General features: G+C 47.7%; 7 protein-coding genes across 7 annotated transcripts; 3 read left to right on the top strand and 4 right to left on the bottom strand.

Annotated features, from left to right (window-relative positions):
• Positions 1-670: 670 nt before the first annotated feature.
• On the bottom strand, positions 671-3,394 carry creB (uncharacterized protein; the record flags this gene model as incomplete). The annotated part of the gene is made up of 3 exons (XM_057163803.1): positions 671-3,025; positions 3,098-3,238; positions 3,290-3,394. The coding sequence occupies 3 exons, from the start codon at positions 3,392-3,394 to the stop codon at positions 671-673; spliced, it is 2,601 nt and encodes an 866-aa protein (XP_057022484.1).
• A 2,461-nt stretch (positions 3,395-5,855) lies between these two features.
• N7466_004405 (uncharacterized protein) lies at positions 5,856-7,121 on the bottom strand (the record flags this gene model as incomplete). The annotated part of the gene is made up of 1 exon (XM_057163802.1): positions 5,856-7,121. The coding sequence occupies one exon, from the start codon at positions 7,119-7,121 to the stop codon at positions 5,856-5,858; it is 1,266 nt and encodes a 421-aa protein (XP_057022483.1).
• A 1,369-nt stretch (positions 7,122-8,490) lies between these two features.
• N7466_004404 (uncharacterized protein) lies at positions 8,491-10,052 on the top strand (the record flags this gene model as incomplete). The annotated part of the gene is made up of 2 exons (XM_057163801.1): positions 8,491-9,257; positions 9,341-10,052. 2 exons carry the CDS (start codon positions 8,491-8,493, stop codon positions 10,050-10,052), a joined length of 1,479 nt encoding a protein of 492 aa, XP_057022482.1.
• A 673-nt stretch (positions 10,053-10,725) lies between these two features.
• Positions 10,726-12,027, bottom strand: N7466_004403 (uncharacterized protein; the record flags this gene model as incomplete). Its single annotated transcript, XM_057163800.1, has 1 exon — positions 10,726-12,027. One exon carries the CDS (start codon positions 12,025-12,027, stop codon positions 10,726-10,728), a length of 1,302 nt encoding a protein of 433 aa, XP_057022481.1.
• A 3,996-nt stretch (positions 12,028-16,023) lies between these two features.
• Positions 16,024-16,957, top strand: N7466_004402 (uncharacterized protein; the record flags this gene model as incomplete). Its single annotated transcript, XM_057163799.1, has 4 exons — positions 16,024-16,226; positions 16,283-16,300; positions 16,364-16,677; positions 16,740-16,957. The coding sequence occupies 4 exons, from the start codon at positions 16,024-16,026 to the stop codon at positions 16,955-16,957; spliced, it is 753 nt and encodes a 250-aa protein (XP_057022480.1).
• Positions 16,958-17,338: 381 nt separating this feature from the next.
• On the bottom strand, positions 17,339-17,992 carry N7466_004401 (uncharacterized protein; the record flags this gene model as incomplete). The annotated part of the gene is made up of 1 exon (XM_057163798.1): positions 17,339-17,992. One exon carries the CDS (start codon positions 17,990-17,992, stop codon positions 17,339-17,341), a length of 654 nt encoding a protein of 217 aa, XP_057022479.1.
• A 1,374-nt stretch (positions 17,993-19,366) lies between these two features.
• Positions 19,367-20,981, top strand: N7466_004400 (histidine--tRNA ligase; the record flags this gene model as incomplete). Its single annotated transcript, XM_057163797.1, has 2 exons — positions 19,367-20,641; positions 20,706-20,981. 2 exons carry the CDS (start codon positions 19,367-19,369, stop codon positions 20,979-20,981), a joined length of 1,551 nt encoding a protein of 516 aa, XP_057022478.1.
• Between the last annotated feature and the right edge of the window lie 1,468 nt (positions 20,982-22,449).

Below are 22,449 nucleotides of genomic sequence, written 5' to 3'. Positions count from 1 at the left end.
ATTAACATAGGTGAATGTAGTAAGTAGTACATGAAATACTGATACTGGACAAAAAGATCGGGAATATTGTAGGAGTCGTCCTTCACAACGAGATAAATGGTAAACACTAGCAAAATAGACCTAAGCAAGATATGCATCAAATAGAACTTGTTAGGCCAGAACGACAAAAACGCCAGATAAACAAATCCCACTTTCCATGCTTGCCAGCATTGCAAATAAAAGCCAAACGCCAATTTTTGCGCCAGATGGGATGGACCCCCATCGGTGTCAATATCATGCCGCCGTACATCGTACATAAAGCAGCAGCCATGAATAGAAGCAGGCGCAGAAAAAAACAAAAACAAAAAAACAAAGGTAAACAAATCAACAAATCAAGATTCAGTCAAAATTGGGGTGCAAGGCCTTGATCAAGATGGAGGGAGTCTGAAAAGACTTGGTGGTGAAACCGATCCCGCATTAGGATTATCCAGTGGGGAAATGAGGCGGAAACGATGTGACAAATTGGATATCATGAGATCAAAAATAATGATACATCCACGAAAAGGTATGTGCCGAAAGCAAATGGGATTACTTATATGTGCAAGATAGTTGGGGTATCTCCGAGTAGACTCGACCGGAAGCTGGCAGATGCAAGAAATGAAAACGCTAGTCGAAATACATATTCACGTATTCATGACGCTGCAGACTTTTTGAAGCTGAATGATCTCCATCGAGTGTGGCCAACGCCGGATTTATCCGCGCTGCCGTTGCTGCCGCTGTTGCCGTGACCGATGCCATGGCCGTTACCGTTGCCATTGGGGCTATTGATTTGGTTGATGTGGTTGATATGATTGGAGGTTGGAGAAGTAGAGAGCGGAGGAAGGTTGGTATGGCTGCTGTTGTAGTAAGGATCATGCTTTTCTGGGACTGTAGGTGGGAATGGTGCCGTATGTGTGGAGGTGTATGAACTGGAAAGATCCGATGTGTCCTTTGCAGGCACGGGGGGCCGAAGCGGTTCTTCCTCGTGGGCCGGTACCTCGAGGACTGGAGCCGGAGTAGTATCTGCAGTTGAGGTCGATACTCGAGATTCCTTGTCCTTGCTGAGACGATTGCTAAGGCTGCTGCTCAAACTGCGGCTGCTACGTCTGAATATGCTGAATCTGGAACCTTCTCGAGGCGATCCATTCTCCGCTCCAACATCAGTCGTGTCCGCTTTGCTTGCTTCCCTGCTAGCTTTGAGGGCCTTTTCGAGATCAGCAGCCTCCTGTTTTATCTGGGCTTGCCGTTGCTGATCAAGTTCCTTGCGTTGAATTCTCTCCATCTTCTCTCTGTTTTCCCGTTCATCCTTGGCTGCTTTTTCGGCTACCTTCTGTGCTGCGCGCATCTCTTTTTCCTCTCGAGCCTTATCCTTCCGTATCTGGGCATCGCTCTTCTTTGGACTAAGAGTAGGAGCTTTTTCATTAGGGATCGGCGGTGGGGTGAGAATCTCGGGTAGATGAACGGGCTGGACAGGCTGAAGAGGCTGAGGAGACTGAGGAGACTGAGGAGACTGGATGGGCTGGACGGGTTGGATGGGCTGGATAGGTTCAACAGGTGGGAATGGTGATGTCGGCTCAGCCTCTGGAACTTCGATATGTACAGGCATTTGACCGGGCGCTGTTGTTACTTTGTTAAGCGTGATTGGTCTGTGCGAGTCATCTACAGGCACGCTTTGTACATGAGTCAGAGACCCATTAGCCTGTGCACCTGCTTCAGCTGCCGCCGCAGTGGATGCTTGATCTTCCTGGGCCTGTTCTCGCATGACGGCCTCCAGGGTCGTCTCTTGGTAAAATAGAACGTACGCACAGGCCAGGCCCGGGCGATCGCCGAAAAAGTTGCGGACATAGTTCTTATCCACTGGCTCCACCAATTCGTCGTCAAACAACAACCAACCGCGATCCTCGGTCTTGATGATCGCAACATAATGACCGTGATAGGGTCCTCCACCAATATGAACCACAACGGCGTATAATTCATAAAGTCGATCAGGATCTTCGGCATCATCGGTCGTGTTGAAAAGACGTAGATGGTAAGGGTAGACGACTCGATGGAACAGCTTTTGTAGTCGCTGCAAGTCCTCGGTATATTTGAAACGTTTCAGATGCAAAGCCAACACACGAGGCAAGCGCTTGATCTTCATTCGCTTCTCTGCCTCCTGAAGACCACCACAGTTATCGCAGTGGAACTTATTCCTCTCGCAAAGCATTTCTTCGGCTGAGAACTTCCGTAGGCAAGATGTTACGGATGAATGCTGTTCAAGATCTACCGAAAGATCCAAAAATACCTCATCTCGCTGAGAGACTTTCTCGCAGGTCAGACATTTCGTTTCGGACGTTAGAATACCCTCGAACAATTCGTGGACCCATCGAATCGTGTTCGGAGATTTCGAACCAGCGCTTTCTGTCATACCCAGCGAATCTGCACTTGCGCCCGGCAGCGTCTTCTCTGCGAAACTCTGCTTTGTAGCCTCGGCTTCGACATTCGATACCACTTCATTGAGTAGGAGGTTCAAAAACTCGTGCGCATCTTGGTGCATAGCGGTCCGGAACATCTCATGCTCGCGGCGCAGTACATCCAAGAACTGCTGCGGTCGGATAATTCCGATACGTGATTGACTGCCCACTAGCGACTCAAAAATGTCCTTCAGCGAGGTAAAGAGAGATTCCGACATGCCATAACTGGTGGCATTATTCTTCGTCTCGAGGATGGGAAGGGTCTGCAGGGCGATTTTCTTCTTGTATTCCGGCGATTCTTTGTCTTCCGGTTTCTGGGGTTGATTGGGGGTCACACCGGCCTGGCGCGCGGAGGGTACGGCGGCCTTCTGCTTGGCTGCTTGCGCCTCAGCCTCCAGGTGCGCATTTGGGTTTGGGAACCGCAAGTTCTTGGCGAGAGCCGCCTCAATGCTCTCGACGGGTGTTCGTTGTGGGTAATTAATTACTGCCTCGCGAAATGGCACGGAGTAGTAGAGGCATTGAAGGATTGAATTGCAGTAGCAGGTATTTCCGTACTGTTCCACTTCCGGTCAGTATGGTGGAGGGCGGGGACAAGTGGGATGAAGTCCAACCACCAGAGCACTCACATTTTCCATGCCAAAGAACTTGTCGCTTCCGTCGACTCGAATAGATCCCATGTCCTTTAACCTCTTCTCCAGTGGGCTGATCTGCGGTGTTTGGGGGTCCTTCTTGGGGTTCGGCGGAGCGGGCGAAGGGGTGTTCGGAGCCTGTGCGGGAAAGCAATGTCAGTTGTACCGTCTCAATCTAAATCGTCCCACGAGCACACGGCAGGATGCTGTGACACCGGCAGAAAGGGATGATGCCGGCAGGTTGGTTTCAAGCCTCACCCCATTGTTGCGGTTGCCTCTGTTGAAGATCCCCATGACGATGGCTTAAGTGGTCTGGCCGATCGCACTCGGCGGCATGGAGGGTCCCGGAGACGTCGAAGTAGACCCGATCGCAGATGTGAGCTATTGATAAATGTTGAGGGATAGATTGAGAGAAGAGGTGTAAGTGATTGGGGAATGACTCGGGGAAAGAGTTTAGGCCGAGCACGTTGAGTCGCGGAGAGTGTCCGGGGAAGCCACCAAAGCAGGCCTAAAACGCAGGAACCGCATACGGGGCCTCCGTTACCGACACAGATAAGAGGGGAAAACGGGAGAATCCACCAAAAAGACAAAAAGGATAAGAAAATGCCGAGAGATGTTATTGTCTTTTTTTTTGTTAGGGTTCAAGTTGTCAATAATAGGATTGAAAGTGGAATGGGAAAAGGGAAGAAGTGAAAGGAGTGGCGTTGGTTCTGACTGTACAGTAATCGTAGATTCAGTAATTCATCTATTTCGAAATAACGGGTTGTACTCGGCTTTCCGTATATACAACGGTTTACTGATATTAGAAGTGACCCAGTTTTTTGACGATTATTTTTATATTTTATGATATATTATTCTGTTTTTTTATTATTTTCAATATTATACTTTGGATAATTAATCGCGCATGCAACAGAATCATCCAGAAAACAAAAGGTGTCTTTGTCTCTTACACTATAGCCACGTGGATCTCGAAGCAGGTACTAAGTACTTGTCCAATCGCGGATTTTTCTTTTCTTACAGCTGCATCTTCAAATCCATTCCAATCTTCCCCAATCTTCTTCAATTTGTGCGACCCGGCTATATCGGAGGAGAAACAGAGACAAAGAAAACGCAAGAAGAGGGGAGAAGACCCATTATGTCATGGCCCATTGGTTCAACCTCCTCCTCACCCCGGAAGCCCCCACGGTATCCCATGGAACTTGGCTCCTCTTTTCACTTACGAAGAATGGGGGCCTGGAGTTCATCGAGGATTTCCCCATTAGCCGCTGTCCATTCATTGGTTATGCGTCGAGCGGGCCATGTGTCCGCCCCTCGCATGGCGTGGCTCTTCCGCCAATCACCAAGTCTAACGTGGGGCCCGAAGAGCCGGACATTTGGTGGCGGTGGAGTCAATGCCCTTTTCCACCTTGAGTCCTTACCTGGGTCATCCGCGCCGAGCATCATGCGGGGGGAAAAGGGAACAGAATTTAAAAAACAAGAAGGCGATCAGGCGCAAGATCACACAGATCCCTCCCCCCAGCATCAAGGGGGTAAAGGTGGTCTGTGTTACCTCTAGGAAAGCGCTTATTGGCCGCGCGGCCCCCCCCATGGTCTCTCTTTACCCCCCAGGGCCCAGAACAGAAACGGCGTGCGGCGTCTTGACTCTTAGCGATGTACTTTCGCTTCGGGTCGTTACATATTGTACAGCTCTGGTAGTGTGCAGTAGCGCTCTCTTGCCGGTGGTCCATGTCAGGACAATTTAGGCTCCTTGCGGGGCCTTGCGCGCTAAAGCAGACTCGGGTATGTACACACCGCAGACCCCCTCGATCACCCCTCGATAGTTCAGCTCGGGGTCTGAACCACCACCCACTCGCCCCCCTGTGCCCAAAAAGGCTTTTTTTCTCGTGTTCATTGGGCCGTTCGATGCAGAACATGATCAGGACTGCGCCCAGGCGGGCGCTTTGCAGATACTACATTTGATCCGTGCAACATGGTATGTACGATAAATCCTGGTGGGGTTCCCGAACAGGTTGATTCGACGACCACAAGGTACAAAGTGCTTGCTTAGCGGTCCAGGAATGATGGCTTGGAGCTCAGTCCAAAGGTGACTGGGCTGGTTAATTTACACAAACTTTATTCCGTTGGTTTTATCTCATTGGGTCAAGCCCCAATTAAATAGCTTGATAATAAATAGTAAGAGGCAAATAGGTACAAATGTTCAACAGATATGAAATCAACCTGTGAAAACAATGTACCCTTTTTTGGCCCCTTTGGAAATATACGGAACAGGATAACTTCTAGAGTAGATCCGGCACACGCAATAGATATTAGTAATCCAAATTTTTTGAATGCCTTTCCGATCAATGTAAATCATTTCCCTTTTTCAAATTGACATTCTCCATCTTCCTGTTCGGTGGGTCTCGGAGTTCACGTCTCCGTTGATACTATGACGTCTTTGCATCTCTCTTTTCACCAAAACAGGAAGGAGGTTTTATGCATATGTTCAAGGAATTTCTAGCTCAGAATCGCAACATAGTGGATCTTGATATCAGAAACTCCAAGGTTTACCAAGAGCATCCACAGCTAAATTACTAGTCCATATGGCGAAAGGATCAATTGTCGATAAAGCCTTGGAAATGGATTGTATCTGGTCAAAAACTTCCAAAGCTCCAAAGCTGGAAGCTCACGAATATTAAACACCCCAGTTATTGATCTTCAAAGTTGATTCAACATTGCCATATGTACGTAGCATCCCTACTTGGGAAGTCTGCAAGTCTCACGAAGCTGCTCGTAGCACCTCCACCGGGTTATCAATCTTGATTTCATGGTTCTCTCCAGCAACATTCAAAAAAATTTGCCATCGCCAGCTATGTCTGTGCTCAATGTTGTAGGTTGTAAAATCCGGGCAAACGCAACTGGCATTGGCAAAATACTTCCTTCCAGATATAAGACCTCCCGACCGAAGGCCAAGGCTAAAAATGTCGCCGATGGGCACAGGTGCATCGTCCGCCCCAGTATTAATTTTCAACGGATAACCCAAATCTTGGAAAGCACTTTTCAGTTTGAGAGTGTGGGAAACGATATGCTCTCCAGGCGGAAACTGGCCAGTCCTGATAGCTTCAACAGAGACCTTTCCATGCAGGTCAACAAGGATTCCAGTAATGCAGTTGAGTGTCAACTTGATTGAACTAATCTGGATATCTTGAGGCACGCTTCGAATGCAAGAACTGGTCTCCATGTGCAGCATTGTGATGCCCAGCATCACCGGAAAAGGCCTGGGATCCTCTATCCGGATGGCTACCGGTAGAGAAAGATCAAGCTCATAGTGAAGCTCCGGCACTGAAGACGATCCAATGAACTTGGACGCCTTCTGCTTGAGTGATAGATCAGCATTCTCCATGCCAGGAAGCAGTCGTTGGCTGGACACCCTGCATCGGGCTGTGATCGTTTTCAAATCGTAGAAATTCCTGGCGTTCCCTTCAGGATGCCGAAATGTCACTGGGTAGCTCGCTCGGCAGATCTGGCGACCCTCATCATGGTACTCCAGCGTAGCTTCAAGGGAATATTCAACCTTGCACGTAATAGGGCGCGTTGTCTTGGTCTTTGCTAGGCTGAAGGTTCCCGGGAGAACATGATGAGAAGGGTCATCCCCACGTAGTGGTAAGAAGCTCGCACCCCGCTTGTGGCCCTCTCTGACTGATGTTTCAGGCTCAGTCGGGATACGCACTGAAAATGGCCAACTTAATGGTTGCGCACTACTTTCGGAAAGATGCACTGGCCCTCGAAATATGATCTCGGGCTTGCCTCGCAAAAGGGTATATTGAGAGGTGGACGAGCTACCGTCGTCCCCCTCGCCTTTGCTTGGTCCCGCATGCAGCTTGGCTAGCGCTCGACCAACAAGCGCCACCTCCACCGTTGCTTGATGGCTGTTAATGGGCGCATAGCGCATCAAGTGCCCGATAATTACACCACCTGGATCGTATGACCAGCTTGGAGGAGCCGCGATATCGAATTTGAAATTCGATTTCGACTGATCAGACATCATGAGATACGGAGTTTCAAGTAGTGCACGGATAACACGAGTTTCTTGGTGGACAGGGATCCACAGAGGACCAATTGGAAAGAGGCACTCTTCTGTTATCGACGCCATCCAGAGTAGATGGCTTATGAAACGACTCTATTTATTTACTAGTATTTATTTTTCACTTGTTTTACTTCATTTTTTAGGCATCATGGAGCTACTGCAATGGGGCATTTGGTTAAGCATGTCTTCCCCAGTGCAAGCCTGTTAATAGATCAAACATTTGAAATGTTATTGATGTAAAATGACTGTGAGAAGCACTGAAGGACATCTCAGCAAACGAAAAGAAGTCTACCTCGTTGTCAAGCAATTGAGCGAAAATAATTTTTTGCCTAGTACTTCTTCAACTTGTTGGGTATTTCTTCAACTTGTTGGTATTCTTTGACTTGGTATCAATTTGCTTAGTACCAGCTTAGTGCTGGCTTCAATTCCGGCATTTTTGTGTAGCCGAGTAGATTGATTCTTTTGCAAAGATCATTTTCGCCGACCATGAGCCATCTACTGGGACATAAGCCCTGAAAATCGTGCCAGTTTTTCTCTCATCGAGGGTTGTTAGCTTCTCAGCTGCCGAATAAACAATACGTACTATACAACACTCTGTATACACACTCAGGTTAACTAATGAGCAGAGCTTTCATCATTCTCGGCATCATTCTCACGTCGTATCACCAATATATGCGCAAATGAGACCCACAACGATAAGCCTTGCAGCGAGCTGGAATGTGATATGCAGAGTATACATACATTTGGTGGGCTTGGAAGTTATTGTTGTTATCGGTGAATGCCACGATAGCGTCGTGGATGCCGGAGGGTGGAAATGGAGATGCAGCTACCTCTGCCAATACCGGCGAGAATTTATCTCAAAACAAAGGTGGTGAGGGAATCTGCGAGAAGAGAGATTGGAATTCACTTGTGATAATCATTGCCACAGTCATCTTTGTCAATAGAAGAAATCAAAAACAAAAAATTAACAAAAAAAAAAAGAACCGAACGCGGGGGTCGAACCCGCAACCTTAAGATTAAGAGTCTTACGCTCTACCGATTGAGCTAGCCCGGCTTGTGATAGGTTGGGAAAACTTTGGCTATATAACCCAAATCTACAGCATTGAGCTTTTTTGACTGACTGAGGCTGCCCATAGTAGCATAGGCCATCATCATCAGCGATCACGAATCCCATTGGGGGACTGTTAGCGTCTCAAATCAAAACTGCTTATGGGTGATGTGGAGTTTCCAATAACAATGACCACACTCTATTTTCCACTTGCACTTCCATTTTGTACCTTTTCTTTTGCTTACCTTGGATTTTTACGTTTGTCGATGCTCGCTGAGGATGACAGGAGGCCGTTCCGTACTTCGATCGGGGTCATCAAATGGCGATCGCAACACTATTGTCGAATGCAAGTGCAACCAAGCAGGCAAAGCGGCAATTTTTGAAATCGCAGCGCTAGGTAATCCAAACGAGCTTCTCAAATATCTTGAAACTGGATGGCTGCATTTCCTTCAACAACAAGAAGACGTTGCCAGCGAACCACCCCCGAGTCTGCTGGATGCAGAGCATTCCCTATATTGGTCGAAAAGAAAAGACGTGTTTTGCAACCAAACACACTGCATTTACAGTCCCAACTATGCGACATGGCATCCTCTCCCAGATTCCTACAGTGCCCTGATAGCAGCGATTCGAGCCCAATCGCCAGGGAACGTTGAACTACTGCTGAAACTAGGAGCAAACTCAGACGGATACCAAATCTCAGCATTCGAGACCTGGCAGGCGCTGTTCCTTCGCTTCCGAACGAAAATCGACCTCAATAATCTCTGGGACGATTACTCAAGAGCGCAAATTTTGGCTGATATCCCAAGACAGCAGACGGTTCATATTACCGAAACAGAAGTAGGTTCGCGACTGTTGCTGGAATTCTGGAAAGGAGAAGCACCATCTTACCTTTATGATGACTATCCGAATTTTGGACATCCGCTGGTTATTGCGGCCGGGTCGGGACTTCTCCCAATCATGGACCAACTTCTTGCTACGGATGCAGATTGCTTGTTCTGGGTAGCTTTTCCTGCTCTACTAGACATACCAGAGCCACCAACACCCTCGTCACTGGCCCTCTCCTCTCTAATTCATACAGCAATCTCAAGTACAAGTAAGGGCATAGATATACTTCATCATCTACTTCGAGCTGGCTTCAACCCGAATGTCCTTCCGCTGGGGACATCTGGAACATATGTACCAGCATCACCCCTCTAATGGCAACTTTCATCCAATGTGAAACTTGGAATGAAACGGCGTACGAGGCTCTAGCGAATGACCCACGCATTGACTTCACTATCCGCACCCCATACCTCCTTGTCCACATTTTACATGTGGCGACAGCACATTCCTTACAAGCTTTACAGCGCGTTGAGCGGAGTGTTCCCCTTGAATATGCTGGTGCAACTGCTGCAGGGCACACACTTCTTCATATTGCCTATATGTCGTCCATGATTCAGCACCACGCATCCAAGACGCGTGAATCCATCTATAATCTCCGGTGTAAGCACAAAGGTCCATCCTCAGTGCATCTGTGCGAGTTGGAATTTCCGGCTCAAATGGATTTGCTAAGGTATCTCCTGTCTAAGGGATTTGAACCATATTTAGCATTCCAGGACTCGGACTTAAATACTCCAATGCACTATCTGGCCGGGGCACGTGTTATCAATAAGGATGCAATCGTACTGCTTCGTGGGCTCTCGGATGGTGAGTCGGAGAGGATATGGCGAGAGGTGAAAAATTGGTACGGGTACACTGCCGAGGAGATTTGGGAACAGAACCGTCGCGTAAGGACGCAAAAGGATAGCTGGTATGGGGGAACAACACACAAGGTGGCGAAAATGCCAGGGCTACGTATTTGAGCACTTGAGTGTTCAGGATGGCGAGTTAGAGGCTATAATCCAAATATTTTGAGAACCGGTTCCGAACTGTTTGACATTCATGCCAAAGACAGATGTCACTATTGAGATTGGCAGAAACAAGTAGGCCAAGATTGTCAACCGCTTCTGGTCGTCTGCTTGTTCAACAGCATTCTGCGACTCTTTTAACATGGCGTGTTCATGAACAAGCTCACGCTCTCGACGCAAAGATCACTAAGTGCTTTGTCTGTGTTCAAAAGTTCCTGGCAATCTGCATGTGGTGAGCACAGCTCTCCCTGTGTCATGAATTGCGAGGCTGGTGGGATCCAAGACACTCGAGTATTTGAGACTTCGCTAAGGCTGGAAGTCCCTTGGGAGCTCAATATGTCTGGACAATTGCCTGTTATGAGTTGAAAGCGAAAAACCTTAACATGACTGTGTTGGCGCTGGATCCCGGGGATGTTCCGACAGGATTTAGTCGGTGGGAGGGGACTACTGGTATGGGGGCGTCTATTGAAGGAATGGTGAAGATCATTGAAGGAGCGAACATTGACCTCTCAGGCAGTTACCTCCGGTGGAATGGGGACAAAATTTCATATTGAACCAGCCTTGAGCGCTTTTAACTGGCTGACTTGTATATTGGAAGAACACTGTCCACTATATAGTGCAATGCTGGCTATGTCTTAATTTCCAAATCGAGGAATGTCAGGGCAGAGAGAGTCATTGCCTCAATTCCTGTTCGCAAAGTAGGCTCAATCACCGGCGCATAGGTGGCACTATGCGTCGGTGGCAAATCCCACAGCTTGCCCTCGCGGTTTGCCTTGTCCCATGTCTCCGGATCTGCCACCCCAATGTTCCAGTAAACATACGGAATAGGCTGTTTCCCAGGCGGCAACCCGAGAAGCACAAAGTCATCCGCAACAATGTCCGGTGGCATCTCTTGCACCACCTCAGCCGTTCGACTACCATAATAAGCCTGCAACGTCCTCGTAAATCTCGCCGTAGCGACCTCGTCATTGTCAATAGCCGGACTGCTAACCGCGGCCCTAATCAGCGGCGCCCTCGTCGCCCCAGAAGCCTCACACTCCTTGTGTATAATTCTCTCAACAGCAGCCCTAGCATTCTTCTGCGCCGTCTCCGAAAAGCTACGCACATCAAGAGTAAAATCCGCAAAATCAGGAATAATGCTCGCGTCCGTCCCCGCACGAATCATCCCACAACCAACAACAACAGGCTCCTTGGGATCCATCTCGCGCCCCACAACCGTCTGCAGCCGGGTAAGAATACTCGCTGCCAGCACGATCGGATCAATAGCAAGCTGCGGGGTAGCCCCGTGCGCGCCACGCCCGTAAACTCGCACCGTCAGCGAGTCCAATAGCCCCAGTACGCGGCCAGACTTGACCGCGACCGTGCCGCTCTTGGTGGGCACACAGTGCTGCGCCAAGCATACGCTGGGCAGCGGGATCTTGTCGAATAGGCCGTCCTCGATCATGGCCTTTGCGCCGAGCAATCTTTCCTCGTTTGGCTGGAAGATGATGATCAGTGTGCCGGACCATAGGGCGCGCGCACTTTTCAGGAGCTCCGCAGCACCCAGGAGACATGCCATGTGCATATCATGGGCGCAGGCATGCATGACGCCCTTTTTAACACCGTCAGCATCCACCTGCTCGGCTTTGCTTGCGTAGGATAGACCCGTCGCCTCGCTGATTGGGAGGGCGTCGAGCTCCGAGCGCAGGAGAACGTTGGCTCCGGGTCCGTTGGTCAGTAGGCCAACGACGCCGTGGCCGCCGATCTGCTGCTGGACGGAGAAGCCCAGGGATATGAGGCGGGACGCGACCACGGAGGCGGTACGTTCCTCCTGGCATGGCAGCTCGGGGTGCTCGTGTAGGTCTTCGTAGATTGCAGCGTACTCGTCTGGGTTTGGGAAGAAGCTCTCGATGATCTTGTGGCGGGCGTCGGCCTCCAGGGTGGGCTGCATTGTGGGTGGGGATGACAGACGTACAATTGGTTGAATCACAGTTGTTCAAGTATGAGGCTGAAAAAGTCCTGATGAAGAGACTTCTAGATCATCAACAATAAATACATAACAGATCTGGCGACGGGAGAAGTGTAGGGTTCAAACATTGTCGTTAGTTAGCCGGAAAGCTTTTCCACGCGGCATGTGACTGTCGCTGCCTCCCTGGCTGCTGAACTTGTTTGCTCCAGGCTCAGCCTCCAGCTCTCACTGGTTAGCGCCTGCACGTTGGCCGACGCGAATTTTGCGGAGCTCAAAATACAGTCCGTGCGGAGTTAGGGTTAATTTTGGGACCCGCTGGACCCGCCACGGTCCGGTCCGCATGCGGCTAACCGGCCGAGTACATAACGACGAGATAGACACAAGGTGAAGATATAAAGATAATTGGAAGGATGAGGGGGAAGAGGAGATGGTTCTCAAGCCAAATGATAAGTATGCTTACGCGTCTTCTCTCTGTTCCCTGGATATATCCATAGTAGAGAAATTCACCCCTTGTTCCATATTACTGTATCATTATAGGTCACATTCCGGGTCAGCTCGGGAGCGTAGAGGAATCACAGAGAGCGAGCGGCCTATCCCGGAGAGATACGCGGAGGGACTTCCAGACGCCAGTGGATGTAAAAGCTATTATTATGTGTGCTATGCGACGAATGTGCTTTATTTTAAAGAAAAGATGGGAATAAATCTGGAGAAATTAGAAGGAGGAAAGAAGGAGCGGGCTCACTTGATCATTGGAAATTTTCTGGACGTAGTGAGATCCGCGTCAGACTTTGCGAGCTCCGTTATGAGCTTGTGTGCATAGTTCATAGTGTAGTCTAAGAGATAAGCATTTTTTAAAAAATGACGGGTTCGATTGAATTCTCCGGAAGCCATCAATATTCGGCTCTGGTGCGGGGGGTCTGTAGACTCTGTTCGGTTATATCCCTCAGATTATCGACATTGAAGTCAAGCAGCTGGGCCTAGCCTAGGCGTTTTCCCCCATCTTGTCTTTCCATATTTTTATCGATTGAGCTCTTAGTTTTGAGGTGAATTGCAATAACCGAAACCATTCGAATAGAAAATGAATTTACCAAGAGAAAATTTCATTGTTCTTTTTGGAGGATCAGTCTTGGATAGCTCCTAGGCGTCTTGTCTGTTACGAGCGGGGTGGGCTCATCCATGCCGTATTCAGATGTAAATAAGAATGGATGATCGGTAGAAGCTAAAGAGAAATTTTTATAAGCAAGGTATACCGCAAGTGCTGAGATCTTTACGCACATATGTGTAATTATACTTCAATTCGAACAAGCGCTTATGAGTGATTTTAAGATTTGAATCTCTATTGCTAGTACTATTAGGTAGCATCGATCTTTTGCAACTGAAACGAGGGCCTTATCCAATCAGCCTTGCAGTATCAGCCATGCAGGTACGGTTGCATTAGAGTAAAACCCAGCAATCTACAGTCTAGAAGAAAATCCTACAATGGAAAGTCATCACGAAGAGTCGGAGATATCCCCTAGATCCGACTAGTGTCGCACTTGGCTGAATTAGGAAAATGGCATCCATGATACACATGTGCAGGTATTAGAATTAAATCCTCTCTTCATCTCAAATATGGTCAGGAGATCACATAGAAGGTTGTGTAATACTATCTCAAAGTATGTGAGCCTCTGGGCCACGTTTCTTCAATATCAGAGGATGCACGTAACAGCCAACAAGTGTTGTCTGCGCGCGGCGATTGATTTGCACCTAAAGTCAATCAGAGTCCCCAGCTGTGGCATTTTCTTTGGACCCACTTTGGGCCTCTCAGCCAATCAGGTGCTGCAAAAAAAACACAGGTTCGTGCGTAGTAGAGGGCTTGATTGATACATATCGATTCATATATGCCATCAATGGGTGAGATATCCAGTCAAAAAGAAAAAAAGCAAAGCAAACACACTAGTCAACACCCAGACACCCTGGCTAGCATGATAAGGGCCTTCAAGGCTATTAAAGGATTGCATAAAGCTGCAAACCTCGATACTGTACACTTGTGGAGTGGTATTCGGGACGGATCCTCTCGTCAGCCGGACTAGCTGACCGGCAAAAGCCTCGCGAGATGATCGCTCATAGGTGGTTGAAACATTGAAATAACAAGAAGTTAATTTGTGGGGTCTTTCTGTCGAAAGACTCATACATATCTCCGCCGCAATAATCAAATTGCTTGTGTTTAAGGGAATGTTACATTCCATAGCAAAACAGTGCACGGTTTATTTGTTATAAGCGGAGTAGGTTCTTCAGCAACTTAAAAATTAGGGCATGAAACAGGAACTGCCGACTCTAGCGCGCCCCAGCAAAGAGCTCAGCTGGACTGGGTCTGGAATTTGTATGATTCACAATGCATTAAATCACCCAACAATCAACAATCAAAAACATCTATGAGACTCATTTTAGGATTAATACACGTCTACAAAATACAAGTTGATATTTTAAACCCTCATCAACTTTGAATCTTTCTACAGGTTTGAATTAAATAACAAATCCCGTTCTTATACCTCAATAGGTTCGAGCCCCGGGCGGCAAATACTACCGTTTTATTAAATTTTGAGTCCTAGGCATGAAACGAAAGCCCAGACCGATTTATGGGAACGACTGCACCTTGCGAGATCAAAGGGTTCGATGCCCCCTATTCAACCAGCCGCTCAATTTTGTTTCAGCTTTTCCAGAAGATTCACCGAATAAACTTAACTTAAGCCTTAGAGAGCACTGGTTCGAGCCCTGATCATCAGGGTAAAATGGGCCCCACCTGCCAACCCCGAACGTCGCATTCGGCGTACTCGGGGCTAACTTTGAGTGGAGGGAAGTCGGAGACTAGTGACTAGTATAGTGGATCCTGTCAATTGTTTTGCATACGAGAACGAGCCAAAGAGGAAATCCCGACGATACTAGTCAACTGGTAGTCATCTAGACTGCAACTCTAAGGGAATTAGATCATACCTTGGATTAACTCGAAAAAAAAAAAACCACAAAAAACCTGCCAAAAAGATTTAATAAAATTAAAAACTCGAAATTAAAAAACGCCAACTATGAAGTACAACTATATAGAGTAGATCTTATTGTAGAATCTGTTTTCAATACCAGAGAATACATGTACAGTAAAGCCGATTTGATGTTGATATAACAGCCTACTAATCTAGATACAATGCTTTGGGGGCAAGTAGTTGAAAACGACAATGGGTTAAGAGGCTTTTCCAGGCATAAGGATTATGGAAGAACAATGCTGACAAGCGCCGAATATGCGTAGGTGTTATTCGCAGATGTGCACATGTGCATGTACAAAATTTACTTTCTGTTTCCAGCTGATGATGAAACTTACCAGGAGTCGACACAGAGTGTACGGTTTTTAATGGGGCTCGCTACATACGAAATAATACACATCGATCAAGATTAATATTTAAAAAAAAAAAAAAAAAAACCTAACTGAAGATCTACATTGCTTGGTTATACCGAGCATCTTTGCTTAATACTTTCTCGTTGATAGATCTGCACTGCTGGAGAATGTAGTTCTTCCCAAAAGCAATCCTGTATATGGAAGTCTATAGCCATGGGGGAACTCAAATGTCTGCAGAAACACATAGTTAAATCCGGTCCCATAATTGAAAGAAAGGCAATTTGGGAAATTATCCTTTGAGAAAGATAGGAGTAAAAAGGGTCTAATTCTCATACAAGTGGCGCTCCAGTAGCGTAGTTAGACTACATTTTTTATAGTACGTAGTATTGAATCCCATGCCGTTGTTACATGAGGCAGAGTCAACTGTTGGTTATGTAGATGCCGAGCTGTTTAAGCCTTTGAGGGAATACATACTAGTAGTAATTTTTCAATATTATAAATAGGGATTCATTGACTACCATGTCCATATTTACATTTCCTCCCAACATTCACAGTTCTGGTGTGCTGCAGGTCGACATATCCAAGTCATTCATTTTTATCTAAATTCCAAAATGCTCAGCAATTATTTCTTTTATATCAGTGCTGTCACTGTTTTGACTGGCTTGGCGTATGCCACCCCTGGCGAGCATGTCGATAATGACAATGCGGTCTACACTGTCAATGACTACGACGGCATTGGGTCTGGTACGGACAGCTACAAATTCTACAGTGGTGATGGATCGGTGGCAGCCGGGTGGCCAGCGAAAAGTCAATGGTGAGTACCCTCATCCGACTATAGATTAAACCATACTGACATATGACTGTGTGAAGGGTCTCGTTCATCGACATGTAAGATTCCCTTGATTTATTATCTAATTTTTCTACAAATCCTCTAACGGTGGGATGGTGCAGGTTCAACAACAACAAGAACACTATGTTCTCCTCTTGTGGATGGTGGGGTGAGGCCGACAACTCCGGCCCCGAAGTGGGAGAAATCTGGAACGCAATCGAGGCCCAGGCCGCTGCAACTTATGTGGACCACCGCCTGATCCTGGCGGTCATCATGCAAGAATCTGGGGGATGTGTGCGCGCTCCTTCGACCTACGGCTCCGTTCGTAACCCTGGACTGATGCAATCCCACGATGGCACTGGGACTTGCAATGATAACAACAACGTGCAAAACCCCTGTCCAAACTCGGAGATTGATCAGATGATTGCTGATGGAAGTGAGTATTCCAGGCTACCAGAGCGTTCTATCTGTGATTTAACCAATTCTTTCTATAACTAGCGGGTGGAACATCTTCCGGTGATGGTCTGGCAAACTGCATCAACCTGACTGGGTACAGTGATGCTCAAGCGTTCTACGGCGCGGCAAGAATCTACAATGCCGGCTCTATCCCTTCATCAAATGATCTCGGCGCCCCCGGTGCGACACCGTGCTATGCTTCGGATATTGCGAACCGGTTGACGGGGTGGGTGGATGCCGGGAATACTTGTCCTCTTTGATGGGTGCTATATTTTAAATGGACATCTGGATGGGATAGATGTGGCATTACATCAAACCTGCTGTCATTCTCTATTGAGATCGATTCCAAGATTGTCTTGAGTCCTCCGACCTTTGTAAAATAAGCGCTAGATATACCTTTGATGAGGCATTATACAGCCGTCACTGAGTCTGGCACATTTCAATTACAAAGTCCCTTCAATGTTTCAATACCGAATGTTTGTCTTTCAGCTGTTGGTCCAAATGTTCAAATGTTTGCCTCAAATTTCTAATTGGCCATGTAGCTTCGAACACTATGCACACAAAATAAAAAGAATAAAAAAGAGAATATAAGAATAACAAGCACAAGAACACGACCTTACATCCTCTCAATCTATAAGTTTTCATTGAACAGGTTGCGGCCGCGGTGCCTCAATTTGCGCCTCCTTTCCCGTCCGCATAAATGCAGAGCCAACAAGATTAAGAGGATTGTTGATACGAAGATACATGCAGTAATACAACGTCATCCCAACGGTGACTATCTCGTCAAGAGCCGCAGAATCATAGGCCTTTGGCCCCATGATCTCGATCTTGGCGACTTTCTTGAGCGCCCACACATTGGCGGTAAACTTGGCCACGGGTATCTGGTTCTCGTCGCAGCAGATAAAGTCCCATGTTGTGAAGCCACTTTTGCTTGTCCATGTCATCGTCGCAGGCTTATCTGTATCGGAAAATGTGTGGGACATGTGGGTGTAGATTGTCCGCAATCGACTCTTGGCGCGGAGGGTACCTTTAGATCCATGGAGCGAGTAGTCGGGACTGATGCTGATTGCATGAACAGTGCCAGTTCCAATTTGTTGATCTTTCTGTATGGATTTGACCTTCAGGTGAGGTGCTAACATCCCACAGGACACGTCGTAGAGTGGTTGTGGGTCAGGGTTCGTTGTATCAAACTCGGTGACGAGGGTATGGAAATTGCCCCATTTGAAGTCGAGCGCTAAAGCGCGGGATTGACCAGAAGCCATATGAGTAGGTGTGCTTTCGGATGATGAGCTCATGGTTCGTGGTTTTGTAACTTGAGAAAGGATCGGTGTGTTCAAGAAAGTTCAAAAATAATGGCTGGAGCTGGAGGTCGGTTGCAAAGTTGTAATTTGACTGAGATGTTGAAGTTGAGCCCGGATCTTGAGCTAGTTTATATACCTGGTCCATTTCTGCAATCATATCAAACTTTACCGTTGGGCCAACAATCTAGCCGAAAATGGTGTCACGGAGCGATTGAAGGCTGTGAAGGCATGGAAACATGGGGCGTCATTTCGTCTGCCAAGAACACTGGTGGGGGCTACTCAAGGGCCTTTGCTGTCGAAGGGTCCAACCTGTCCAATGATCTATGTGACTCTGCCACAAAAGTGGAAACCGACTCGATTCGTGGTGAGCAAGATCGACCACGGTTCCAATCAAAGGGCGAGAGAATGAGATCTGAGTTCATGCCAAAACAGGACAATGATCGTCTTTCCATTTGGCTTTAACCGCATTAGGTGACATGTGCCGCTTAGCCAATCAGATTGCCGATATGATATCACTTTATACAGCCTTGTCCCTTGGGCACATCTCGAGGATCCAGTACTACAATATAAAGGAGGATAAGGAAATTACAGTACTCATTGATCTTGCCAACTTTTTATAGCCTCATATCTATTAGCTTGCACTGCCTCTTCCAAAATTGTGCCCATATTGATCAATTGCATAGTAGTCGAATTTGGAGGGAGACTCTCTTGCAAACCCTTCCAAGATTGTAGACGAAACAAAAGTCCTTTCATTTCATCATAATATAATAGACTCGGGCTTATTGAATCTTATATAAATCTAGCATATCTTTAAGGTCACAGTGTTAGCTAAGCTGAGGAGTCCCGTCTTCACTGGAAACAGTTTATACTGCTAACTAGTAGTACATATCAGAGACTCAAGGGATCAATTCCAATGCTCCCAAATCTGTTCATTTTCTAGTTTTCCATTTATGTTATTATTATCTTTACTATTGTTACTTACTTTTTCTCTCAGAGTCTCTCAAAATCAAATCGTTCGCATCTCGCTCATACTTCATATGGTGGGCGCGGATTAACTACGGAAAAACTCCCCGAAGTAGCAAGATGGCCCGGTCAACCCAATTTGAGTCACGTAGGTTTTCGCCAAATGTGCGCGTCGCTTTTATGACGTCCCTCTCGAGTTCTTTGCGTCTACGTCCTGTACGACAACCATTCACAAAGTCCATTGGCGCAGGATATACCCGTTGTTTGACTCATTTGTCTGCCCAAAGCCGGCGTTCGGCCTCGAATCAAATTTGTCTCCGTGCCCCCACCACCCCCCACCATCGAAACTTCCCCCGCCGCACTCGTTTCCTTTCCTCAATCCCTCAATCCGATTCGATCGACAAAATGCCTAAAGATAAGGTATCATTCACCCTCAAGACCCCCAAGGGCACTAAGGATTGGTCCGGCTCAGACGCCATCCTTCGAGACCGCATCTTCACCACCATTGCCGACGTTTTCAAGCGCCACGGCGGAACCGCCCTCGATACCCCCGTCTTTGAGCTCCGTGAGATCCTGGCTGGCAAGTATGGTGAGGACTCTAAGCTCATCTACGATCTGCAAGATCAGGGTGGTGAGATCTGCTCCCTGCGTTATGACTTGACCGTCCCCTTCGCGCGCTGGCTCGCAATGAACACGGACGTGCGCAACATCAAGCGCTACCACATTGCCAAGGTGTACCGTCGTGATCAGCCTGCTGTCAGCAAGGGCCGTATGCGCGAGTTCTACCAGTGTGACTTCGATATCGCCGGTGCCTTCGACCCCATGGTGCCCGATGCCGAGGTACTGCGCATTGTCAGTGAGGTCTTCGAGGAGCTCGGCTGGAATGGCCGTTACACGATCAAGATCAACCACCGTAAGATTCTGGACGGTGTCTTTGCCGTGTGTGGTGTGCCAGAGGACAAGATCCGGCCCATCTCGAGCGCTGTCGATAAGCTGGATAAGATGCCTTGGGCGGATGTTCGCAAGGAGATGGTCGATGAGAAGGGCTTGGATGGTGCCATTGCGGACCGTATTGAGACCTATGTTATGCACAAGGGTGGCCGTGAGCTTTTGAACAAGCTCTTGGAGGATGAGACTCTTACTGCCAATGCTTCCGCTAAGGCTGGTCTCGACGATATGGCTTTGATGATGGACTACCTGGAGGCGTTTGGATCGTTGGATAAGATCTCCTTCGATATGTCTCTGGCTCGTGGTTTGGATTACTACACCGGTGTTATCTACGAGGTTGTCACCGAGGGCTCTGCCCCCGCCATTCAATCTGACGCCCCGGAGGCGGAGAAGGCTCGCAAGTCCAACAAGAAGGACAAGAAGGTCTCAGAGGATGACGACCGTTCAAACGACCCCACTCTTGGTGTAGGCAGTGTTGCCGCCGGTGGTCGTTACGACAACCTTGTGGGCATGTTCCAACCCAAGGCTCAGATTCCCTGTGTCGGTGTTTCTTTCGGAGTGGACCGTATCTTTTCCATTACCAAGGCTCGCATTGAGCGTGAGAACAAGACTGAGGCTCTCCGCAAGAGCGAGGTCGACGCATACGTTATGGCCTTCGGTGGTAAGGGTTTCACTGGAATGCTCAAGGAGCGTATGGAGGTCTGCCAGAAGCTGTGGAACGCTAACATCAAGGTATGTATCAATTGCCATCCTCTCCTATCTAGTAAAATGGGCCTTGGCTAATATTTCTCTATAGGCTGAGTTCTCCTACAAGCTGAAGCCCAAGCTTCCCCAGCAGTTCAAGGCTGCCGAGCAGGGTGCTATTCCCTTTGCCGTCATTCTCGGTGAAGAGGAGTTGGCTGCTGGTAAGGTTCGCATCAAGGAGATGGGTCTCCCCGCTGACCACCCCGAGAAGGAGGGTGTTGAGGTCGAGCTGGCCTCCTTGGTGACTGAACTTAAGTCGCGCCTTTCCCAAAAGCAAAACGGTGCCGTCGACAACCTAGCTCAGCAACTGCAAGCTGCACAGGTTTGAAGAACCCAAAAGATGAAAATATAGGCGTTTTATTTCCTTTCCTTTCCTAGTCACGACTAGCATTGTCTCCTTTCTTCTCTCAAAAAAAAATATAGATTATATTTCACCTCTTCAATTCGCATATGTCCGAACTGACACTAGAACCTCGGACCACATGTTATATACCAGTGACACGAAGTGAGAAGCAGCTTACCAATACCCAATTCATTGCATTATCATGGCGGTTCATTTTCTGCTTGTATCGACAATGAGAGAACCTCGGCTTCATTGGAATGTTAGCATTAAGCATTACCCGCACGCCCAGCCACGTGGAGACTTCTACTACCTACTACTATCTTCACCTCATGTATTTTGCATAAACAAAAACAACCGCCCCAATCCCCAAATATCATCAAAAACCTCACTTTCGCTGCCATGTCCTCACTCATAGACTCGCCGTATCCGTCACAAGATGTTCCAGTAAATCTTCCGTAGTACTCTGCGGGTCCTGAGCTGCCCTAAAGTACCTCTTCCGACAATAATCAATAAGCCATTCCAGGTCTCTCCTTTCGCCAGCTTCAATACGACCTCTGATCAAATTCCAAAAGGCTATCCGTGTCTTTGAATCCGAAGCAAAAGCCATATTTCCCGGGCTATTTACAAGCATTCTTGCAAGCGGCCCTCGGCAAAATGTGAGTACAGACTTCCATGGCTCCGAAAGGCGGGCCCCAGCCTTCAATTCCGGGCCTTTGACAACAATACTGGATACTTCCAAGTTAGAGAAAGGCTTCATTGAGAGTCGAGTCAAAAAGAGCATCATACAATTTTTGAATTCCATTACTAGTTCCAATGAGTCAGGGGACATTGATCAATCGCAGCTTTCCAAGGTTATGTCAGGGAAACTATACCTAGTTGTTTTGGAGATGAGCACAATACATGCGGGACTCAGTGCAGCTAGACCTTGAATGGACAGCATTATAGTAGCGTCTGTATCCCTTAAACAGTGTTCGACGACACTAGGTTATAGCCATGCTCATTAGTTACAGGTATTCAACACCCCCCTAATATCTAATTCACATTTAAAAAAAAAAAAAAAATAAGTAGTGCTCACGGTCTTCCAGCTGCAACAACGTATACGTAGATTGCCGAGGTGGTGGTGGCCAAAGCGTAATCGTGAAGCTTGATGCACGTTTGGCTCAGTCCCGCTTGGGTCGTCAAGAAATTCTTGCTCATGATAGCCAATGCCCTGCGCAAACGAACATTGAATTCCTGGAAATGCGTGAAATAGATAAATGCCGCTGCGTTCTGGTCGGGGCAGCGTTGGTGATTTTATATCCAGAGGCGATTGGTCGCTTCAAATGTTGGCGCATCGACCGCGTGGGGAAATGGAAAAAAAAAGAATGGACCTATCCATGGATGCATCTCGGGGGTTGCTTATCGACCGCAATGCCGCGATCTCCACGTGTCCTATGGAGATCCCTGTCGGTGG

Source organism: Penicillium verhagenii (assembly GCF_028828195.1).
Source record: "Penicillium verhagenii strain IBT 33310 chromosome Unknown utg000005l_segment0_segment0, whole genome shotgun sequence".
Classification (NCBI taxonomy): Eukaryota; Fungi; Ascomycota; class Eurotiomycetes; order Eurotiales; family Aspergillaceae; genus Penicillium; species Penicillium verhagenii.
This window is presented reverse-complemented; position numbering and strand designations above follow the sequence as displayed.